Source organism: Urocitellus parryii, chromosome 2, assembly GCF_045843805.1.
Source record: "Urocitellus parryii isolate mUroPar1 chromosome 2, mUroPar1.hap1, whole genome shotgun sequence".
In the NCBI taxonomy this organism is placed as follows: Eukaryota; Metazoa; Chordata; class Mammalia; order Rodentia; family Sciuridae; genus Urocitellus; species Urocitellus parryii.
The window spans coordinates 41,005,184-41,030,797 of NC_135532.1; the positions used below are offsets into that span (position 1 = coordinate 41,005,184).

The 25,614-nt window shown below is 33.6% G+C and overlaps 1 protein-coding gene across 1 annotated transcript in view; it reads left to right on the forward strand.

Annotated features, from left to right (window-relative positions):
- LOC144253352 (von Willebrand factor A domain-containing protein 8-like) overlaps positions 1-25,614 on the forward strand; it is a 158,821-nt gene that overhangs the window by 91,799 nt on the left and 41,408 nt on the right. Inside the window, 9 exon segments of the mRNA XM_077795467.1 lie at positions 4,772-4,880; positions 6,636-6,774; positions 9,078-9,277; positions 16,512-16,622; positions 17,502-17,566; positions 17,956-18,081; positions 19,173-19,282; positions 20,026-20,180; positions 24,161-24,353. Of these exon segments, the coding sequence (XP_077651593.1) occupies positions 4,772-4,880; positions 6,636-6,774; positions 9,078-9,277; positions 16,512-16,622; positions 17,502-17,566; positions 17,956-18,081; positions 19,173-19,282; positions 20,026-20,180; positions 24,161-24,353 (1,208 nt within the window).

A 25,614-nucleotide genomic window follows, 5' to 3' on the forward strand; every position in this document is an offset into this window, starting at 1 on the left:
CCCAGACCCCAGAACTGTAGTTTGGCAACTTCTGTAAGGAGAAAAGAAAAAGAAAAAAAAAACAGAGATGTGTAGAGCAAGTTAACAACATCTGCTTTGGCACAAAGTAATGCTGGGCAACAGCACTGAGACTGCACAGTGTCATTCTGGGGCTTGGGGAGTGTATTTGAAAAGTACCTGCCAAGAACAGCAAATTTTCTCCAAATCTTTTCCAACTCATACATCCAAATTACTCTGTATTTCTGTGACCTCTGCAGGATCTAGGTGGCAGAGGTGCGCAAGTCTTAAGTCATTAAGTGAAAGCCATAATATCTCAGTGTAGAACCAGGCACAGAAAGGGAAAACACATACTCATGTGCACATCATTTCCAGCAAAGTAAAATTAATTGGCCAGAAACATGTGAGTTGTTGGGAAGTATGACTCTGAAGTTTCTAGCAAACAAAGGAAGATATTACTACTAATTTAATATGTTTAAGGGGGCTTTGTCTTTTCTTTCTAATGTGCTGACTTCTTAATTTAGTAAATATAATAATGATTATGAATGATTATGAAGGAATTCATAGGTTCACTTCTGGCTTGCTCTTGCTAAAATTGTATTTTCTCTCATGTCCTTAAACTTGAAAATTATAGAAATCTATTCCTAGAGTTTCATGTGTGTAAATTTACATAGAAACACAGGAGAGCAGGGAGTTTGTATAAATAAATGTAGCAGGGGGATGAATTTGGATTGGATGTTTGGAGTGAGAAGGATCTCACCAAGGAGACCATAGCAGGAATTCTGTGCAGAAGGAATGACTTCAGGGATGCATGAAAATGCATGGCATGCTAAAGAAAAGCAATAAGCAGTTCAAGTAGGACTAAGGCATAGATTGGCTGGAGAATAAGAGGATGGTGTAAGAACCAAAACTGTAAGTATTTGTCAGAAATATTCTATGAAAATCTTCAGTGAACTCAATTGGACAACCTGAAAATTTTTACCAGGTGTTAGACATAAAATATTAGAAACAAGTGAGGCCTACTAAAATTGAAACAGTTCTATTTCTTCTCAAAGATGATAGTGATTGTCAAGTTTTTGAGTTGATGGAACTACCCTGAAGAGTTTCATTATTCCTGTGAAAATTAGTAGTTCTTGTGGCACGGAAATGTTTTAGGAATTGTTGATAATAGGTATGTCAACAACTTCCAATTGCATAATGCCCCTAAAAAGATCCAAATCTTTTTCATGTGTTTTCCTTCGTACTCCAGAAATAGTTTTGGCAAAGGTTCAGAGAAGTCAGAAATTTGCCAGAACATGGTCTTTAAAACCCTGGCTCACCTCTTTATGGATACAGTCTAAGACAAATCTCTTATATGTCATTCAGATGATGGGACTTGACTTTGCTGTTCATATGCATCAGGCTATGAATTTGTTTCTTTCTGAAACTTACTCAAGTATTATAATTTGATCTGAGTCATAATTTTGATATTCACCTTTTTTTAGTTGAAATTTTTACTTCCAGATCTTTATTATTACTTCCACAAGGGATTAAAAAATATCACAACATATAAATTAAAATACATCATTGTTTCAACAAACATAAATTCATGAATGATACTGAAGATAAAAAGCAATGCTATTTATAGGCCTAAGTTCATTCTCCCCCCCTCTTAAAATCAAATCCAGATATCATTCTAGCTAAGACTTTAACAAAGTTAAGCAATGCAAGCGATGGGATCTTAAAACCATGGAAAATAACCATTGTTGTTTCAATCAAGTCAGATATAAAAACTGAACTCTGGTAGACTTGGATGACAGATTTCAGTTATAGAATATAAGGCCTTTTGCCAACTGGTTATTAATTTAGAAGTACCCCTGAATTAACATTGAGTGTGTTTCAAATTCCAAAGCTTACTCATGCATCCAAGTATAATGCTTCTCCTTTCCCCTGCCCACTAACATACTGAAGGGGAGAAAGTTAGGAATGGTCAATTTTTTCCACAGTTCTTTGGGAGGGCTTAGTGAGAGAAAAATAAACAAGGGTCTATGGTTTACCTCTGTTGGACAGCCTAAAGTCCATATTAAGAGTCTAGAGAAAGTATTTCATGTGACCAAGGAACAGGATGGAGTCAGTTTGGTTGTGCAACTCCAGGACACCCTGCTTATGTGTCTTTCAGTTATAGTTGTCATTGCCAGTAGCATCCTGTTATGTGGTTTCAGAATAGATTCTATATGGGGTACCTGAAGGTCCTTCCCATACTCTGCCAACCAAACAGCCTGTGCTATTTTTATATAGAGCCAGGCAGCCTGTAATTTCCATGACTGTTATTTAGAGTGAGTTGGCAAGTTCAAAGCAGACTTTATGCACATCCCTGGCATTGTCAGTAGGAACTGGAAGTTGAGCAGTTACTTTTTCTCAAATGGATGAAGGGGTGTCCCCCACCCTTTTCAGTATTTCAATGTTATTTCTGTAATATTATCAATGGATACATTAAGAGTGTGTGTGTGTGTGTGTGTGTGTGTGTGTGTGTTGTGCGCGCACATGCATATGCTGGAGATCATACCCAGGACCTTATATATTGTTAGCCAGTGTTCTACTAGTGAACGACATTCCTAGTCCTAGGTCCATGTTTCAGGCTAGTTGTCAACCAGAATCATTTTTATTACACAATTCTTCACCTGTAATTAGATTTTAAGATGTGAAATGGTTCTCTTGTTTTCAAAGAACCAATTTAGGAGAATTTAGAGCTTCTTAGTATATGCTTTAATAAAGCGTACCTATCTATCAGGACACCTATTCTATTGGAGGTATACATATTTTCAAGCAGAGCAACAAGTTAATGCTGGCCTTTTAAACTATCACTGACATTTCCTTCTTCTTGCTTCAGATTTTCTAAACCATAAGGAATTTTGAAAATTACAAATGAAGAAGTTAAACCGGGCATGGTGGCTCATGCCTGTAATCCCAGCAGTTTGGGAGGCTAAAGCAGGAGAATCATGAGTTCAAAGCCACACTCAGCAACTCAGTGAGACCCTGTCTCTAAATAAAATACAAAATAGGGCTGGGGATATGTCTCAGTGGTTGAGTGCCCCTGGGTTCAATCCCCAGTACCAGAAAAAAAAATATTGAAACATTAACTGATATTCCCCTTCCCAAATTTGCATAGCTGGTTAATACAAGAACCAAAACTAAAAACCAGCTCTCTTTGCATTGTTTTATTCTGTGTCTTCTCTGGTAAAGAGTAATTAATGTATTTATTTCCTTTATTTTTCTCCTTATATATTTGAGACCTTATTTTCCTTTATGAAAGCAAATGAAGAATATAGTTCATTCCCTAAATTAGCAAAGAGAGACCCTGAGCCTTGGATATATTTTAAAGATCTGCCGTTGACACAAAAATGCATTTTCATAATATTCAAAAGAGAATACAATTATAGTCAATCCCCTAACTCATCACTGGCCTCCCTCCGCCCCCAGCACACTCCACACTTTTTGCCAGTGAAAAGGTGGAAGTACATGGGTCATAAGTCAGTATAATTGTTCAGGTACTTAAAATGTATTTTAGATAATAGATATGAAAGCACATGTGCCTTTTGGAGAGACCTGTCTTAGAAGAATTTCAGTGGGAATTTCTTTTTCTTTCCTCTTATGTCAAACATTAGCATTTCAAAAGGACAACAAGCATATTCTGCCTGAATGTTTAGATTTTTATATTAAGCAAAAAAAAAAAATCAAAGCCTAATATGGTCTTACTAAACATAAAGAAATTTTTGTCAGACTATTTCTTTACTGAAAATAAAATTATTTCTAAATGTAAATCTGTACTCTTTTTAATGTCCATTAGACTGACTGTAAGCACCTTTAAGTTGTAGCCATGTGCCTATTATTTTTAGAAAACTTGAAAGTATAAGTTATTATTTTTTGGAATTCAGTTTTTTCATGGAATAAGAAATTTCTAATGGGTTAAATGACAAATCAATGATTCCCTTTTTTAAAAAGTTCAAAGTCAAATTAGTATAATTTGGAAGTGTAGCCTTGATTCTCAAATTTGTCTACAATTTTATACTTTAGCTTTGTCATATTTGCTTTTTTAAAAACTTTAAAATAAATTAAACATAGAATTATTCCTTTAGAAGTTAGGATCCTAACTTTCTTGGTGGGAATAGCTATAAAATGTGGTCCCAAGAGGGTTTCTGGGTGCTGATGATGTGCTACTTCTTTGGTTCAGATGTGTTTAGTGTTACACTTACATGAGTAACAGGCTTATATAGGCATTTCTGTATGTTATTATGTATCAAGCAAACTGAAAGAAGTTAAAATGCCAAAAGAAAGTCTATGAAACTTGCCGTGTATAACTGACAAACATGGGCCTAATAATACTGCACACTAGTTATTATTACTTGGTTCAAACTTTAAAAGAATAAATTGAAAATTTTGATAGATTGCTAAAGTTTTTAAAAATGACTATCTGTGCTCTATTTGCTGTATTAGAAATTAATAGTTATTATTGAACATTTTACCAATTCAAGGAAAAAATGTGTGAATCTTAATTATGTTTGTCTTTGAGGTAAATATGCAATAGGACTTCACCTTCTGTATTTCTGAAATGTGGAATCTTTTTCATCTTAATGTGTATTCTAATCATCATCTTTTTTTTTAATAAAATGAAGCATAATTTTCTCCTAAACAAAGCATTCTTTAGATTTATTTGTGTGGTTGATACTAGAGGGCTCATTATGTTATTCTATGATTTGGAAACAAGAATGCTCATTTTTCCAATCATCCTTAACAGGTTGCCTCTACCAGAGCAGACATTCATGGGTTACTGGACGATTGGTCAGGCAAGAAATGGAATGCAAAAACTCCTGTGTCCAGCAGAAACTCATCAGATAGACATAAAGGTTGATATCTTTATTATTTTCTCTTAAAATATTGACTCTTAGAAATTTTTCCATGTCTTCCCTGAAGAAAATCCATACAATAGATCTTGCAGAAATGACTTGTTCTGACTTTTTTTTTTTTTTTTTTTTTTTTTGCTTCTATTCTTTCAAATCTTTCTGGTCTACAAGGAACTCCATGTAGACAATTCCTAATGTACAGATAAAATTTCTGAGAGCTAATGTATGTTTTATGATAGTCAGGTATGTTTTCCTAGGACTTTTTCCTGGGACTGTTGCTCTGTTATATTTGCCTTTACTTTGTGTTTGCTAACAGAGTTAAAATTTTGTGCTTTTATGAATTGCCTGCCTCTTTTTAGCCATATATTGTTGACACATAATGTCTTCATGTGAAAAGGTAAAGGAAAAGAGGATTAGTCATTAGTTGCAATTAAAATCACTCTAGGTATTTCAAGCAGAAAGGGTTTTATCATGGGGGAAAAGGTGCTTGTAAAATCATTAGAAGGACAGGAAGACTTGCAGCCAGAGGCTAGTCAGTTTCAGGGTCAGTGATTCTGCAAGTGCTGTCATCCTGTAGCTGGGAGTTGCACAGGAAGGCAGAGTCAGCAAACTTTTTCTGTGAATGGCCAAAAAGTAAATATTGTAGGCTTTGTGGTTGCACAGATTCTGTTGCAACTACTCAACTCTGCCACCATAACGCAAAAGCAGTCATGGCAATATGTAAACAAATGAATGTGGTTGTGTTCTGCTAAAATTGTATTTATAAAAACAAGTAATGGGTCAGACTTGCCCTGCAGTCCCTCATGTATCAAACTGGCAATAAAGGACAGAATCTCTGCTTATATTTTTAGATTTTCCTTGTTTGCTATGGCTGCAGGAAGATGCCCACTCCCTTTGTTCTGTCTTCCAGATCTCATTCAAGTGTATTTAATTGGCAGAACCAAAATCACTTCCAAAATCTTTCTCAAGGGAGTGTGACAAATGCATTTGTTAGTCTTCTCGTCCCTGATGCACGGACTAGATCAAATGAGATGGGATGTGGATGCCAATATCTAGCTCAAATATTTTTGACTAAAGACTAAAGATAATCATGCAGATCATTGAAATATTAGTTACATCCATGGAGTTCTTCCAGGAACTCCAAGTACCCAGTACTAATATTCATAACATCATTAATTTAGTTTCTCTGCCTATGTTTATTATTGAATAATTATCACCATGTGTGAAATACTCTTTCATAAGTAACATTAATGAATGTCAGTAAGTATGGTTTTAAAAAATTAATTTCAAATGTCATATTTTTTCACATTTCATTTAAAAGACTCATATTCAACCCTTATGTTTCTTTGTTATGATGTAAAAAAATCATTCTTTACAAAGGAGACATATTAGAACATGGCTCATTAATTTATAAGTCATTCTGGTTTGGTCATCCTGATATATGGAGTTTGAAGTGGGCTCTTAGTTTGGCAAGGAATAAAGTAGTGAAAAATCTTGTGGGATTTTACATCTGGTATATTTTGTGATTAAAAACAAAAGAAAACGAGAAATCATTAACCAAGATAGCACGTATAGAAAGCATTTATAAATACAAGTATGGAAATATTATTGTTATAAGTACTATGTCAGAAAATAAAATGTGGAGAAGATCCACATTAAATACTCAAAATATAAATTATATATTTTGGAAGAACTTTAGCTTTTCTATGTTTTTGTGACTACCCAAATTTCTTAATTCAAACAACTACTTTATTATAGGGTCCAGTGTTTATGAACATACAGAAGTATCCAATAGAAAGACATGAAAAGAGATCCCTAAACTTTACTGAAGAATGTGTCTCCTGGAGATTACCACTGGATGAAATTAATTTAATTTGTGACGTTGCTACATCATGTGGTATGTTAAGTTTATTTTTTAATCTTTTATTCCTGTATTGATTTTTTTAAAGGCTTTAAAACACTCTCTAGTTATCAAGGAATCTATGATAAACTCGGTGACTGTCATTCTTGGATTGGATAGCAATTATATATAACTTAGAACTAATTTCCTCTAACAACCTAACAAAATTCCATTGTAGAATCCACATAAGCACTGCTGAGTTTGTATGCATATGTCTGTTTCTCATTACAATTGTAGCACGAAGTTAAACACACCCAGGCGTGTGCTAAAAATAGAAGGAAAAAAGAAAAAGGAGAAACATTGGATTTTTTGGCTGGGATTCCAGTTTGGTGATTGCATAAACCACAAAAGCAGGGCCAGAGTGATTTGCAGTTGCTAAACTTTTCATTGTAAAGAATGGCAAATAAAGAATGGGAACTGTTGGCATCTACATTTCTGGACTGTTGCCATTACTTACTGATTGACGCAGGAGGCCCTGAGTACTTTTTGGCAGTAGTTCTTCAACTGATATCAGTTACTAAGGCAATATAAACAGAAGAGGTAGCTGGGGGAAGGGAGAGTATCTCCAGCATCACTTAAGATGGAATTGTTGAGGCAATGTTGAGTATCTTGTGTTTATTCCTGTAAGTTTTATGGGTATAGTTTATACCCCAAGTCAGCTATTTTGAATAAAAGTATGCTTTAAAATATTTACAGATTTTTTATTGTTGTTATTTGCTTGTTTTGGGTAAAGATTTATGCTCCTAAGATTATTTCATATTTGTTTGTAAAGTGAAAGTCTGAGATTTTATTTAAAAAAATTTGAACTCTGACCCTTGTCTCATATTCAGGAATCATAGGTAAGTGTGTTATGATCCTCTGCCCAGGCCTATGGCAGGTGGTAAATCAGTTGTACACTCTTCCCATTAAACCTGGTCACAGGCTCTTATTTCTCAATAGCATTCAGGCAGCCCCTTCCTGTCAGTCAGAGGCGACGCTGATAAATGTGTCTCATTTGCTGTCCCTGATAGAATTTAACCCTCTAATTTCAGTATTTGCCACATTTGCAAACTAGATTTTTTGTTATTTTTATTTCTTGGTGTTTTGTGTATATGTGTGTTTTACCTATTCTGCACTTCAGATAGAAAAGAGTTAGAGTTGGAGTTAATTTTATATCTATGAGTCTGAGCCAAAGGCCAGATGATACTTAATACCTGAAGTAAAAGAGAACAATTAATAAATTTATTAACTAAATTTATGTAAACATTTCTTACTGTATTTTCCAAATAGCACTGATGGCTATTTTTTTTACTGAGGTTAACTTATTGTTTTAAAGTTAGTATTTGTAATATATCTATATGTAATATAATTATTACATATTAACATTGTAGATATGGCATTCATACATGTAGTCTAGATTTTCTAGGATAGTTCCAAATTTCAATATATATCATTGTCATACTGTGTGTCTGAATTTTAGGTTCAAAAATACAGCTATTTATAAATAGATATCTGGGTACTGGGTGATGCAGATAGCATTTATGAGACAAAGCAGCTTAATTCCTTGCCTCAAGGCACTCACATAAGACATTATCAGAAGTTTGATCCAGAGCCTGGTTACTCAAAGGAAGGAGCTCAAACAAGCAACCTGGGAGCTGATTGAAAGGACAGAATCTGTATTCCTACCACAGACTTACTGAATCAGAACTTGCAATTTAACTAGTTCCCCAGGTGATTCATAGTCATTTTAAACTGGAAGAAGCACCAGTATAAAATTCAGAAAATGGACTTAAGAAAGCACCCCGTTTAAGATGTTAGAAATTTTATAATAAGGAATACTGAAATATGAACAAAAGTTTGAAACTGAAGATCTGTAAGGCTAAGATTTTTTAAAAGTGGAATTAATTAGATCCTAAATATCTAGTAACTATCTAGAAAATGAAAGATCAGCAGTTAGAAAATATTGAACTGTTGCTATTCTGAAACAACAATGGAAAAGAGAAAACAGACTTTCATTGGAACACAAGGGAGAATTTCCTGACATTAAAAATTGTTAACTAATTAATGATGTTATCAGGAGATACTGTGGCCTTTTCTTGGGAACAAATAGATACCTCCTGAAATAGATAGGTATAACTCTACATTTAGGGAAGGAACTAAGGTGCTTTTCATGGTCTTTTTAGTCTAATCAGTGCATCTACAAATCATCTGCTGGGTTTCAACTGTATGTTCAAACTTCATAATTTAATTTTTCCTAGGCCTCTTGATCAGTTGGTAAGTCATTTTCAAAGCACTAAATTAACACCTTTTTGCCATTTCAGAAAATGAGGAAAATACTCTGTACATAACTACATGCAATCCTGTTTCTTTATACTTTATGAATATGACTGGGGAAAGTGGCTTCTTTGTGGACTTATATGACATCTTCCCAAGAACTGCCAGTGGACTTTGGCACCCATTTGTGACAGTGGCACCACTGGGAAGTCCTCTCAAGGGTCAAGTTATTCTCCACGAAGAACAGGTACACCAGGCTACTCACATTCTATAATTATGGGAAAAGTAACTGATGTGAAGAAAAAGGCAAGAGTAATTTTCAACCTAAAACTGAAATATGTGTTTTTCATGATTGAAGAGAATCATGAAAAATTCATTTATATTGGGGGACATATCAGGAGTTATATTTTATCAGTTCCACAAAGGTAGGCTACTATCTTGCTCTCTGTACCAACTTCAACAGAATTTTTAAGTCTGGAAACTGCCCAATCAGGGTTTTTCAGCCTTGCCACTTTTTGATATTTGGAGCTAGATAATTCTTTGTTATGAAACTTACTCTCTCTTAGGAGAGAGAGCCAAGGAACAACCAAACCAAAAAATAAACATGTCAATTTCAGGTAGTGAAAAGTGCTATATAGAAGCAGTGACATCTGGGGAAGTGATGGAGAAGAAGGAGGAAGAGTTGGAAAGGTGAACAATGCTAAAAAGAGTGCTGAGATACCTTCTGTGAGAAGATGTCATTTTATCTGAGACTTAAATGACATTCTTTATATAGAAGTAGCAATGTAAATATATTGCATGGAATCCCTTAGTATCTATGGTGCTCAAGTTCTATCCATCACTTCTAGAGATTAGTGCACTAAGACAGCACTGATAAGAAGTACAGATACCCAGATTCATGCTAAACCTAATTCTAAACAGATGCTACAGCTCAAAAGACAGATGCTATAGGTCAGTGAACAAGACAACAAAAATTCCTGTCCTAAAAAGCTTATATTATGGTTCAAGAAGATAGACAATAAGCAAAATAATAATAATAATAATAATCATAATAATAGCAACAACAACTTAAACTATACCTTTAGCTAGAAGTTGAGATGCAAGAGACAGAAGATTTCCATTTAAAATAAGGTCCTCAGAGCTTACCTAACTGAAGGATTGGCAACAAAGATCTGATGGAGATAAAAGGGAGAACAGATATCTGGAGGAAGAGAGTTCTATGGGAATCATAGATTCAAAGTCCCAGAGACTGGATCATGCCTATTTATTTTTAAAGAAGTCAGGTGGGAGCCTAGGAGTAGCTCAGTTGGTAGGGGGGGGCTTGCCTAGCATGTATCACTGCAAAAAAAAAAATTGATGACATAGAGAAGTGTACATGGAAGATTGAATGACGGGAAAAGTAAGAAGTGAGGTAAGGAGGTTATTCAGAGATGAGGAAGAGAGAAAGAGAGAGCAGTGGGAAGCAGATTGTGTAAAACCTTATAGGCCATGGAAGGTTCTGGTCTCTGACTATGAGTAAAAGGAGGAGGTATTAGAAGTTCTTTTGGCAGAGGAGAGCATGATCTGACTTATATTTTAAAAGAATGTCTATGTTTGTTCAGTGATAAATAATCTATAGGTGCTAAGGAAGAATGAGAGGAATTAGTTCAGAGATTTCTTGCAGTGATCCAGGCAAGAGATAATGGTGGTTTAGAGAAGGATGAAGGTCTTGAGTAATGGTAGATCTTGGATATATTCTCTAGGTAGAGTTAGCAGGATTTTTTAACAGAGCAAATATATGGGGTAAAAGAGTGTAAACTCAAGAGCAACTTCAAGATTTAGGGAACAACTTGGAAGAAGTTGTCATTAATTGAAATGGAGAAGGAATCAGTTACGAGGGAAACTCAGATGACATTTGACTAAATTTGAGATACTGTTAAACACCCAAGTAAATGATGAGACTGGAGTTCAATGGAGAGGTCAGAAATAGAAATATAAATTGGGGAGTCATTGGTGTATAAATGTTACATAAGTCATGAGACTGAAAAAGGTCACCAAGGAATAAATGTAGGTGGGAAAAGTCTAAGCACTAAGTCAAGAAATCAAGGACATGAAGAAGGAATCAACAGCAGGGATTGAGGATGAGTGGCTGCTGATGAATATGGGTAAACCAGGGAGGGCAGTATCCCAGAAGGCAAGTGATGTCTCAAGGAGAAAGATGGATTGTTAAATAGTGATAGTGTGTCAAGTAAGAAATTACTACATTATCTTATGTTATTATTTTAAGTGTCCAGTGAGGTAGATGTAAGGCATATTTACATATGAGAACACTAGGCTCAGAGAGTTTAACCTTTTCTGTGGATACACAGCAGGATTGAGATTCAAATCAAATTGGATTGACTCACAAGAATTAAACTTTACCCATTCTCTTACTCACTGTAGGTACTTGGAAGAAGAATACTATAGTGTGAAAAATTTAAAAGTCTTTGTATATTTGTTGATCTATTATACTTCTTCTTCTGTGAAGTGTCTGTTCAGTTCCTTAGCCCATTTATTGATTGGATTATTCATTTTTTATATTCTGGAGAATAGTGCTGTATCTGAGGTCCATGTGGTAAAGATTTTCTCCCATTCTGTAGGCTCTTTCTTTACGTATATAAGTGATCAACAAATATATGTAAAAATGATCAATATCTTTAGCAATTAGGGATATGCAAATCAAAACTATTCTAAGATTTCATCTCACTCCAGTCCAAATGGCAATTATCAAGAATACAAGCAACATTAAATGTTGGCAAGGATGTGGGGTAAAAGGTACACTCATACATTGCTGGTGGGAATGTAAATTGGTATAACCATTATGGAAAGCAGTATGGAGATTCCTCAGAAAACTTGGAATGGAACCATCATTTGATCCAGCTATCCCACTCCTCAGTTTATACCCAAAGGACTTAAAAACTGCATACTATAGTGATGCATGCACATCAATGTTTATGGCAGCTCTACTCACAATAGTTAAACTCTGGAACCAACCTAGGTGCCCTTCAACAGATGAATATATATATAAAGAAAATGTGACATTCTTAAAGAAGAATGAAATTATGGCATTTGCTAGTAAATGGATGGAGCTGGAGAATATCATGCTATGTGAAATAAGCCAATTCCAAAATAAAACAATGGCCAAATGTTTTCTCTGATATGCAGATGCTAATTTACAATAAGGGGAGGGGTTTGGCTAAGAAAGAATAGAGTTACTTTAGATTAGGTTGAGGGGAGTGAAGGGAGGGGAGGGGTATGAGGTTAGGAAGGATAGTAGAATGAATCAAATATTATTTACCCTGTTTACATAATATAACTATATGACCAGTATGATTCAATATCATGTACAACTAGAAGAATGAGAAATTATATTTCATTATGTATGATGTATCAAATTACATTCTACTGTCATGTATGACTAATTAGAACAAATAAAGAAAAGAGTTCATAATAGGAAAATATTAAAGAAATGCAGCATTGTTACCAGTAAGTAATACTACCAAGAAATAATACTTTTAGATTTTATTTCAAGAGGAATATATTGGATAAATAAAATGTCACTAACTTTTTGAGGAAATAAGTTAACTTAGTTGTTGCCTAAATAATTATCATAAATTCTGAGTTAAGATATTTTTCTGGGTTCAGTTTTGGGCTTGTTTTTCCCATTTTCATTTTCTACTAGAAACAGAGTTCATCCATATCCAGATATTGCTTATAAAAGTTCATGTCCAGCAAATTGGAATAAGGGTTTTATTTTAGTGTAAACAACAAAATATCAGTGTCTTTTTTGAATCCTATATCTATAAGAATCATTAAAAGCACATAATATGTTAGTGATTTTTCATTCAGTAAGTCAATCAAATTTGTATGAGAAATGAAATTTGTAGGGGCTGGTGCTGTAGCTCAGTGGCAGAGCACTTGCCTAGCATGTGTGAGGCTCTGGGTTCGATCCTTAGCATCACCTAAAAATTAAAAAATAAATAAATGATATTTTTAAAAAAGAAATGAAATTTGTAATATTTATTCAAACAGTTCTGCCAAATTTTTAGCTGACAAATTCTCTGTCAGTTTTACATACATACAAATTCTCTAACATTATCAGATTTTTATGTGCTCAGCATGTGTTTCATTTTCTCAAAAAATCCAGTTATTTAACAATGTTGTTGATTAATATTCTGTTTGATTACAATGACTTTCATTGTGAAGCTATGTTCAGCATTCACAGCCAGCATCTTGTCTCCTGGCATCTTATACACTGTCTTACTTATCCCTTTGGCCACAGTGTCAATAGTTGTTCAGAAAGGAGCTTAGCATCCTGAGCAGACATGCAGTATGTGGATGCTTCCACTATCCTGTCCTCTAAACTGCCTCATCCTTTCCCAGAGAGGATATCTTGGCTGTCTGTTTTATAAGATGGGCCTATTGGGATGCCAGACCTGTTGATTCCAACAGCTGTGAAATTTAACAACTGGTAGATAATTCTAGTGGAATGGGAACTGGGTGGACTGCCATCAGTTTCTTCTTCTTCAACCTGTCCTCACTGAAAATGAAGCTGAAATATTGTACTGCCATGAGTTTACCTATCCCTGTCTTCTTAAAATAAAGCTTTGCCTTCAGATGCACTTTCCTTTAGTTTAAAAAATTGTTCAAAAATTCCTTGCTAAAATAAAATCTTTAGTGAAAAAAGGAAAACTTTGCTATGCCTAAAAATAAAGACCCTCCCCTTCCTTCACCCCCTATAGAATTATTTATTACATCTGCACAGAGTTTAGAATTTCAGACTTGGGGACATGGAGGTCATCCAGAGGTTACTTTTCTCCCAGTCAAATACAAACATAATAAAATTACTCACTTATTTCTCCTCCCTGCCCTGCTTAAAAGAGCGCCAAAGCCACAGTTAACTTGTACTCATGTGTGATGTGAAATTCTATTTTTAAACTCAGACAGAATATATCATTAGTCATTTACAGAAGGAAACCATTAACATCTTAAAAGATGGAGCCACAGAACTCCTTCATGTTGCCAATTACTTATAAAACTAATTCTAAATACAGTCATAGATGGAACTATATACATTTTCTGTCACTTGGAAAGATACAGTTTTTCAGTTCATTAATACCAGGTTATGAATATATAAGTTTTAGACCCTAAAAAAGAATATAAATGGGAAACTACACTAACTTATTTTTCTGCTTAAGCATATCTTTAGTCATCTGCTTATTTGTTGGTTTAATTGTTTTGAGGGGACAAAACATTAGGACATCTTTTAAAATTTAATGTTGGGGCTGGGGATGTGGCTCAAGCGGTAACGTGCTCACCTGGCATGCGCGCGTCACTAGGTTCGATCCTCAGCACCACATAAAAATAAAATAAAGACATTTGTCCACCGAAAACTGAAAAATAAATATTAAAAAATTCTCTCTCTATCTTTAAAAAAAAAAGTTAATGTCTCTCAAATTGCTTATGTGCTAGGAATTTATGTAAATGTTATATATAGTTATCATCCAAGAAAGACTTCTTTACTAAAACATACTCAAAAAATGGTTGATATAGAATGGAGACTTTATAATTTTTTGACTTATTTGCATGTTTTCTTAAGAAAAATTCTAATTTATCACTACTGTTTTTAAAACTTTAGAATACCAACGAACAATACTTCTTGATTAGATGTTAATTTTTAAAATTATATTTCTAACATACTTTCTTAGTGGAGGCTTACATATTATATGGAATGATACATTTCAAGGGTGATGTTGTGGGAAAATTAAAGTTTTATGAACATGCTCAGTAAAGTTTGTAATACAATCATGTTTCAATATATGGTCTGACATGAACTGTGTGGTACAAATGCTATTTAATTATTGAGCACTTCAATAAAGTTAGTTTGTAAAATAAATATGAAACCACGCTATAAGTTACTAAATTTGCAGCTGAATCATTAATATTTTTATATTTCTTTTTACTTCCCCCAACTATATAACATAATAGAATGCAAGGATCATGATTAACTTATGGTTATGTTCTCCTTTGTGCTTTAAATTTAAGCTGCCCTGTTGACATTATGGAATAATTGAGCAAATATTTCATATTTGATTGTTTTCTATAGGTTCCTAAGAATATTTTAATTCTTTGGATGCTTTGTGACTTTATTTTCCCCAAATAAAGTTCTTAAAATGAAATATCATAAGGGTTAGGATAACTGGAGAACCCAAATTAAAACAAAACAAAACAAAACAAAACCGAGAAAGGAGAATTGCATAACAATGAGGCCTGACAAACAACTTGCATGTGTCTGTTTTGCAAACTTGTTAGTTTAATCTTAAAACATTTTAATGTTTCAACTAGGAAAGCCAACTTCTTTACATCTCTTTAAAATATCTAATCTTTTCTGACTTTCTCAATTTTATGTTTTTGTTTCTGTTCATGTATTATAATGCTTAAAGTTTCTTTCTTTTCTTGAAAAAGAATCCTATTTACTGAGAGATTATTACCTCATTGCATAGCTGTGATTAATAATGCTTCATTTGTATATAATTTTTCCCTTGTACAAGTTTTTTTATGGATTAGTATAAGAATTTATTTGCAATAAAAACCCAGATAGAAATGTTAGATCATCATCAGCACATAAACTTAATTTTCCCAGGTGGTGTCAGCTGTTCTCCCAAATGGCTGTACATGCTTACTAATAGTACAAAAGGGTCACAAGTCCCTGTGTCACTGCCCACACTCAGCATTGTCCAGCTTTATAATGTTGTTTAGTCTTGTAGATGTAAAGTGATAGCTCCTTTCTTAAAACTTGAATTTCTTTGATACGCTTTACAAAATTAAATAAGAAAATGTCTCCTTCATCCAAATCCATTTTCTCACCTTGCTAAAACCTCTTAGCACTACATTTTCTTCATAATACAGCACCAGTAATGAAAGTCCTTCAAGCTCAGTGAATTTCAAGATGACACTTATTACTAACTGGGCCCTTGGGGTCCTTCATATTTTTTTTCTGCTAACCCATCTTTATATCTAGTACCTATTTTCTAAGTTGAACTTTTGTTTCTGAAAAGGATAAATGAGATTTAAGAATGCAGAGTGTAAAAGAGCTTTCAACAGGACATTTTCTAAGTGTAATTTTGATAAAAGTAAATGAACTTTTAAAAACTATCAATCCTCTTAATTTCCTTGTTATTATATAATAAAACATGGTTCAGCTGCCTTATACTTAAAAGGGAATGATTTTAAGATAAAATCTTTTAGGAGAAGGTTACACAATTAGACATATCCTGATAAAATCACTCAAAACTTTAAATTCTATAGTAAGGAAAATCACTGAATGTCTTCATGATATCTTATAATTATTTCAATATTTTTGTCTTCCTTTTGGGTTCCCCTTTATTTAACCTTTACTCTCTTTAACCTTTACTGCTCTTTAAAAATAATTTTGAACTTAATACTGTTTTCTTTATTTCCAGAGTAATGTCATCCTCTTATTAGATACCACTGGCCAGGTCCTTCGTCGTCTCATCCTTCCTTTAGAAGAGGTAGCATCTAAGAAATCTTCCTGGTGGAGCAAGGAGGAAGAAGTAAGGAATGTCAGATCTCTGTTGGGCAGATTGCCAACAATTTTCTGTAGCTTTCTCACCATGAAAATGCAAGCTTGCGCATTCCTTTTGGTGCTTAAAAAAAAAAAAACTATAATGCACAAGAGAGACCTCTTGTTACATCTGTGGATTTTAACATCTAATATATAGAGATATGATACAATATATAAAGATAAACCTATAAATAAATATCAGTAGCTTCTTTTGGTATACGTTATACTGAGTTGAAGATTGCCAGGACTAACTAAGAATAATAAAAGAACATTATGAACTGTTTGATTATGATATTAATAACAAATTCTTCATCATTTAACCTATTTTTCAGTTATGTAGTTCTTTTTTAGGTTTATATGATAAAACTATGAGTAGAATACCTAATTGTCTCACCAGATAAATAAATGTTTCAGTTTATTAACCAAATTGAATAAATGAACACTGAAGGCCAACCCAAGAGAATTTATTCTGATATAAAATAAGGTTTATCCAGTACTGTATAAGACAGCATACTTAGGTCTTAACAGACCATGAGAAAAAAGAGATTTTTAAAAAATGCTACTAAGTATTTCTGACGTGTTTATGTTATATAATGTAAATTCCACAGTTAATCACCAAATAACATGTTTATTTCAAATAGTACTTGACAGTATTTAAAAAAAATATTCCATGGAGGTTTTAGTACATAGTCCACAATAAATTTTGAAGTATAGTTTAATCCATGTTATTGTAAAAGTCTTGAAGTGATTATATATCTTCTCCGAGAGTTATGTATTCTTTCTACACAATGAAGAAATTTATTTAAAGGGAAGCAGCTAAAGAAATGTGACTACATCTGAAACATTTAATATTTTGTTTTGTCTTTAGGAAACTTATAAAATGTGTAAAGAATTTTCACACAAAAACTGGCTAGTATTCTACAAAGAAAAAGGGTAAGCTCTTTATTGAATAAGACAAACTGGGTTACTTATTTTATTAATCCTGTTTCCTGTTTTAATTATACTTGTTTAGTACAAAACTAATATAACCAAATTATAAATGTTTTAGTGTGAAAGTAACTTTGCCCACGTTTGTAGAACACTGAGAAAGATAGAAAAAAAGAGCACTAAAAATTTCATAATGCAACACTACTAATATGGCAGCTGTCACTTTCCATTATTTCTTCTCCTTCACATCCTGACAGTTTAGAATTGTTTATGTGTTTTCTCAATTAACATTTTCTGTTATTACTTAGTGCATAATATATTATGAAAGGATTATGCTGGTCACTCAACTTATCCTTATCATTCCTTTTAGACACTGTTTTCTTTTCCTTTTTTAGGAACAGATTGACTGTGCTGGATGTTTTGGAAGGGCGAGCTCATACCATCTCACTTCCCATCAACCTTGAGAGAGTTTTCCTTGTAGCAGAGGACAAATGGCTTCTGGTGGAAAGTGAAACAAATCAGTGGGTGAATCTGTACTGTGTAGCATCTTGTGCAATATGCCATAGCTTAACCTTATTTATCAATTATCCAAAACCCTTACTCCATCTTTCTTTTATCTCTTTTAACAACTTCTGTATCTGGCACCATCTCTATTGGTGAAAAGTTATAAGAAGAGAGAGGAGAAAATTAAAATAAATATCACTTCTCAGAGTGTGACACTGAAATTAATAGCAAAAATAATAACTTTTACATATGATCCATATTGATTTCAAATTTTTTTATTTGCACATTGAGAACTCACAGTGTTCTAGTCAAGCAGTAGGTATTTCAAAGTAGATTTTCAGTTTATTCTCCCTTCTAAGAGCCCTTGACTCTATCCTAGAGCTATTGCCTTTTTGTAACTTCCCAGAATTCATACCTTAGAAATTTCTTCTTTTCATCTTTTGTCCTCTTATTTGGTTATGGTTGTTTGTTTGTGTTGCCTTCCCCCATTGGGACTGTATATTTTTTGATCAAAGGCAGTGTATGGCACTTGGTTTATAAAGAATTCACAGTAAATTTCAAGTCCCCTTCTCTTATGACTACATCCATTGGCTAAGTGAAGAGTTCTGTCCTTCTGATGACAAGCAAAAGTGGCTCACTACAAACAGTTTCTGGCTATTCATGCATCCACATTTTAGACAGCTTAAAAATAAATCCGTCAAGAGGATTATAATGATGAGGACTTCTGACCCTTAGCTGGTCACAAAGTTAGAGTTCATGCTCTCACTTTCTGCCTGACCAGACAGACATATTAATAGAGGGCTCCAAGATTATAAGGGTGTGCCCTGTTAGCATTGCTTTCCTTTAATAGCCCTTTATCTTATAGAAAGCTTTGAATGTTTGATTTGCCTTCATCACTGCATTGTCATTGGGTACTATTCTTTATAATGGTGTTAATAGTTTTGAGAATTTATTTTTTAAATTCATGATGAAATGTTGAAACAGTAAATTATACTCAACTATTTTTAAAAAGGCTTTTGGAGCAAACAACTAGTTTTTCTTGGTTTGCCCTAATGATTTCTCGAAAAAGAAGCGTTACACTTAAGTTGAATGTCTTGTTTGTTTACAGAAAATATCTTTTAACTAAGCCTGCACACACTGAATCTGAGAACAGTGGGGTTTGCCAGTTGTATATGTTGAAAGAGGAGCTGCCTAGCACAGGGTTTGGAATTACACAAGGTAAATACTATGTTGTCTGTGTTTATGGCTGTTTGGGTGCATGCTTATTCACAAACTATTCTCTAGATTTATCGAAGAACAATAACATCAAGATTATGTGATATTTACACCAAAAGAAAGAAAAAGTAATTGCTACCCTAGAAATAGGAATAATCTGCTTTCAAAGTATTATAAGGAAGCCACTCTTTTAAGTCTTGTCCTTGAAATTTTTAAACTGTCAAATAAGAATTTTCACTTACATTTAGGTTCCAAGACTAATTTAGCATAGCATCTTTTCTGTTTTCCACAGGCCATCAGAATTTCTATTTAATTCATCACAGTGTATGGTAGTGTATGGCACTTGGTTTATAAAGAATGCACAGTAAATTTCAAGTCCCCTTCCCTTATGACTACATCCATTGGCTAAGTTTGGGGAAGTGAACAGTACTTATGAAAACATCTAAAACTTTACTATTGCCAATACTGGGTTGGGTCAGTTTTGCATCTTTTCTGTGGGGAGCTATTAATGATGATATTTATTACTAATAAAATTCTGAATTCCATAAATACTTGGAATCACTTTGGGAAGAAGCTTTGATTATAAAAACAATTTTCTCAGCAAAAGCTCATGAGTGCAATTTAGAATGTTTTCTATTTTTTACTGTGTTTTTCTGTTTGAGTTGTTGAGAATGAATCTTGCAAAAATTTAATTCCTAGAGCATTTTAGGGGTCAATAGTGCCTAATGTGTGTCTGACATTTTCAGAAATGGTGGTCAGCATACCTCATAAAATTTCAAGTGATCAACTGTCATCTGAAAATCTGAGTTCAGCTGTAGGACAAAAGATTGCCTCTCCCAACCAAATTTTCTCAGATGAGAACAATTATGCTGCCATAGTGGTTGGCTTCCCAGATCTCATGGTGAGCACCAATGTTTTACATTATTGTATAATTACTTCTTCGCAATTTGATGTAAAATCTGTAAGCCTATTTAAGAGACAATTAAAATGTAATAGCTTTCTGGTAAACATTTTAAATCAAGTTTTCATTTGAAATCAGTAAAGAATATGTTTTACTGTATACCAATCAAATTGTAATGCAATGATCTAGTTTAGTAAGAAACGAATATCTTCATATGTAGGAGTTCATATGACACATTTAACATTTAACCTATTGAAGATGATTTTTTAAATCATGTCATCTTAATGTGTGTTCATGGACTCTGCCAGGAGGAACAATTTGAGACTAATAAAGTATGCCTTCTAGAATTTTTTCAGGTTAAATTTGGGTGTCATTACTATAGATTAAATTTTTTAACTCATATTTACTTCCCATTGAGTTTTATTCTGATTTATCATATCTCTGCAGAAGCCTGCTAATAATGTAATGGGTAATGGTCTTAATTTATTTTTCTCCTAGATGGGACTTTATGCTGTTATCTATCTTTATTGCTAAAAGAAAGGCTATTTGTAACTGAGTTCAGGTGAAACTGGGCACCATCTTCCCCTAGTGGAAATGTGGGGAAATGAAATATAAAGGTTATTTTAGTACAAATTTCTGTATACTAACCTTAGATGTAACTCCATGGTTTTGAGTAAACATTTAATTTTAATAATTTCCTTTGTACCTTTTAGATCAGACAATATAATAATTTAAAGATGAAAGTATTAGCTGTACTTAGTAATACACCAATCTCACATGCCTCTAAATTTTAATGTAATTAATAAATTGTGAGTACTTGAGGATATAGACATTTGAAATATAAAACCCAATGGATAATACATGGCTTAGGACTTGCAGTATGCCTTCCTAATTATCAAGTAAAAAGCATTTGCTATTATGTTATCTAACTCAAAATGAAATATATTGTTGAAAAACAGTGCCTACAGCAGCCTGATCAAATAAAAGGGGTGTGTTTAATATGCTATGAGTAGAAAAAAAACTTGAATTTTTTGTGAAAGTGTAACTATTTAAAACAAATTGATCTTATCACTGATTAATGAAATTAGTATAGAAATATAATATCACCATAAAAGGTTAGAAAGTAAAAACTGAGTAAAATAAACTATTAACCCTATAGAAGTCTTTTACCTTGTAAGAGTCACCTTGTTAAAATAAAAGCTATATCCTTAATATTTAGTATTAAACACACCACCAGTGAATATTTGTTAATGAAAGAGTTAACTAGGCAGCCTTTCAGACTTTTATGGTAACAGTCATATTTTCTTTGGGCCCATCTGCAGTAAAAGGCACTGTATGGTTCTAAGCCTTTTCATATATAATAGTTAACTTTTTTTTTTTTTAGTACTAGAAATTGAACTTGGGGGCACTTTACCACTGAGCTACACGCCTAGCACTTTTATATTTTATTTTGAGACAGGATCTTACTAGCTGTCCAGGCTGGCCCCAAACTTATTACAATCCTCTGCCTCAGCCTCCTTAGTAGCTGGGATTACAGACATACACCATGAGGCCTGGAATAATAGTTTTTTTTAAAAAAATAACAATTCTACAGTTTTGTGGATACAGAAACAGAAACAGAGATGTTCTATTCCCCCAGGTCACAAGGCTTACAACTAAGAGCCTTAAGATTTGATCTCAAGTATGACTAAACCCTTAACTCATACCCTTTCTTTTCAAACTTTTTTTTTGGGGGGGTGGGTAACTAGGGATTTAACCCAGAGGCCTTTACCACTGAGCTACAGCTCTAGTCCTTTTTATTTTTTATTTTGAGACAGAGTCTCATTTGCTAAGGACCTAAGTTTCTGAGGCTGATCCTCCTATCTCAGCCTCCTGAGTCATTGGGATTATAGGTATGCATCTCTACACACAGCTAACCCATATACTTTCTTTTATACCATACTGCCTTTCTGCTTTTATGTGAATTTCTTTAGATTCTTCATAAAACTATCAACAAAGGAGTATGACACCCCTTACTATTTCTTAATAAAACTATCAAAGGCAACAGATTATTACAAATTTATATGATTCTCTTAACCTAATCCCAAATAGTTATATAAACCTATAGCAAATATCATCTTCAATAGTGTTAAGATAATTAAGATCTTTAACACTGTTAAGATAATAAAAAGATAATCTACAAGCTAGGAAACTACATTTCTAACAAAGGATTTATACCTAGGATCTATAAGATTCTTAAAGCTCAAAAGTAAGAAAATAACCCAATTTTTAAGATGGGCAAACAGTGAACTAAAAACAAAATATAAAATAAAATATAGAAAGTGCTAGGGGTGTAGCTCATTGGTAAAGAGCCCCCAAGTTCAATTCCCAGTACCTTATTAAATTAAGGTCAGAGCCTAAGTGGGGTAAGAAGGGCATTCATGGCAGGGAAGGGGTAACTACTGGTGATGGACATCAAGTCTGAGCTTATAAAGGGGCAGCTTGTTGTGAGAAATGGGATCCCAAGTAAGATGAGGAAAGTGCCCATGCATGAGTCTAACCCGGTGTAGGCTTTGGGGATGAAGCAAAGAGAGCAGGGCTCTGTCCATAGGGTAAGGTTAGTGGTAGAGATGGGTCACTTATAATGGACTTGAAGAAGAAAATAAATATATTAAGGATGTTATAATAAAGATAATGAACTATGTTAAGTATAATTAAAATATATTAAGGATAATAAAAATTGGTTTCTCACTTTTGGAGAAGGCAATAGTGAAAGGAAGAAATCTAGAATGAACCCTGTAGCTTTTGGATTGTAATTGGATATGTTTGTATGAACTCAATTTTCAATGTATTTAGGTAGATGTAGAAAAATATTAAAGGTAAGTGTGGGGGAAAAGTGGACAAAAGATTTGAACAACATTTAGTTACAGTGGATATGGAGATGGCAAATAAGTCCAAGAAAAGATCTTCAACATCATTAGTTATTAGTGAAATGCAAATTGAAACCCTGGTAAGATACTATTAGAATGGCTAAAATAAAAAATACTGACAAGAATACAGAGTAAATACAGTCCATATATTTTTTATGAATATGGAAGAACAAACAATAACAAAGACATCACTGAAGAAAAATGTGAAGAAAAAGCAACCAAAGTTACTTTACCTACTAAATTTCAAGCCTGCATATAAATTTGTAGGAACTAAGACCATGTCTTCTTGGCCTAGAGGTAGAAAAATATGCAGTAGAATAGAATGCAGCCTCCAGAAACAGAGGCATGCATACATTGAACTCTGTTTTATGAAAACATTTGTAGATCATTGGGCAAAAGTTAGTGGTATTTTGGCAAATATCTGTCCAGATAAGAATAGACAGACATGTGTCCCTGCCTCACAACATACACAAAAATTAATTCCTTATGGGTTAAAGATTTAATTCAAAAGACAACACCTTAACCTTTTAAGAGAAAATATAGGAAAATATAGTTTATTATCTTTTGGAAGGATAAATATACATGGTAAAATTTTAAAATAAACCAAAGGAAAAAATAATAAGAAGTTCCAGGAGAATTAAATATAGGTGTACCAGAGATGTGTGATTGGGTAGGGATACTCCAAGGGTTTAAAAATACCAGTTATGTTGTTTTCTTATCTTTATACCAGATACATAGTTTTATATTATATTATGTTTGAGCTAACTATACTGCCATATTCCCTCTTTTTAGTTGTAATTTATTTCAAAATAAAAACTTAATATATATTTCATACTTATCTGGAAATTATGATTTTTGGTAAAGCAGCCCTCTCCTATACCAAATTCAAAAAGATAATTTGATTTTCTTATTCCTGTCAGACAGGTTCACCACTGGTGTATACTTAAAGGAATATATTGTAAAAGTTATGGTGAATGTGTTATATGGTACTTTAATTTTTTGTTCTTCCTTTTCCTTCCTCCTTCCCTCCCTTCCTTCTTTCTTTCCTTCCTTTCTTCCTTCCTTTTTCAGTCACCCAGTGAAGTTTATTCTTGGAAGAGGCCATCATCTTTGCATAAACCCAGTGTCACTGATACAGCATTTTATGCCGGAGAGAAGAAGGGGGCTCCAAGACAGAGAAATTGTGTGACTCTTTTAGATACTAATCAGGTAGTCAGAATTTTGCCCCCAGGAGAAGTCCCTCTAAAAGATATCTACCCAAAAGGTAAGAAGTTATCACTATCTGATTTGGTAGGGGATATTTAGTTTATGATTATTATTTCATATTTTATAAGTAGCTAAAAAGAGGTATATGAGTTTTGTGTGTGTGTGTGTGTGTGTGTGTGTGTGTGTGTGTTGTAGGTGGGGCTGGGAGGAAGGTGCTGGTTGTGATTTTTGGTACTGAGAATTGAGCCCTGTAGTGCTCTATCATTGAGCTATATCCCCAACCCTTTTTATTTTTTATCTTGAGACAATGTGTCATCAAGTTTCTAAGGCTGACCTGAAACTTACACTCCTTCTGCCTCAGCCTTTTCAGTAGCTGGTGTAAAATTACAGGTGTGTACACCATGCCCCGTGGGCTTTGTGTATTTTGAAACCGCTCACTAATCTTTACACAGTGTATGGTTGTATGCACTGCTGTTAGAGCTCATCAACATTCACATTACAATCTGTAAAGTGACTTTACCTAGAACATGTTTTTCAAGAGCCTTTTTAAATGATTAGGATTTAGGCATAGAGAGTCCTGAGACCAAAGGCCCACAGCTTAGCATGAGACCAATTCACTCATCAGTGCTCTCCATGTCAACTTGTGTTTTTTTACTACACAGTATATCCAAATGCAGTGCTGATCACTTCTTCTATAAATTCACTTGATCTCTAGAACCCTATCCTGTTGTCATCTTGCTCTTTGATTTATGTGTGAGGAAATTCTGACACAGTGAAATAAAATTACTGGCCTAGGATTACCCACCAATAGCCAGCAGAACTCAGATTTATCCCAAGCTCTTCCAATTCCAGATTTAGAGTTATTTGTATAGAACCACACTGGCATTCATCAGAATAGGTAATTATAAAAAAATTAAACATTAAATCATTGAGTATTATTGTTTGCACTGTGGTAGTAGAAATGTGTTTATGCTGTGTTTATGTTCATTCTATTGGTGTGGACTTCACAAGTATAATGGTAAAATGTATGATAATAATAATCTATTAGTGGATTTGAAAAGTCTTGGTTAAATTATAATATTTAGTTCCTTCCCATCTGAAATTCAAGGAAAATAAATCCCTAGTTCCCTAAACAGTCTTCCTGTGATAGAAGAGGCAGATGAATAAATTGACAATTACAGCACTATGTCATCAGTGCTATGATAAGAATATTCACAAGGCAATATAAAAACACACAAAAAAGAAGCTTTTAGCTGAGACTGCTGACTAGGAGGTGACTCTTGAAGGATGAGGGGAATTAATTGAATGGGAATTGTTCA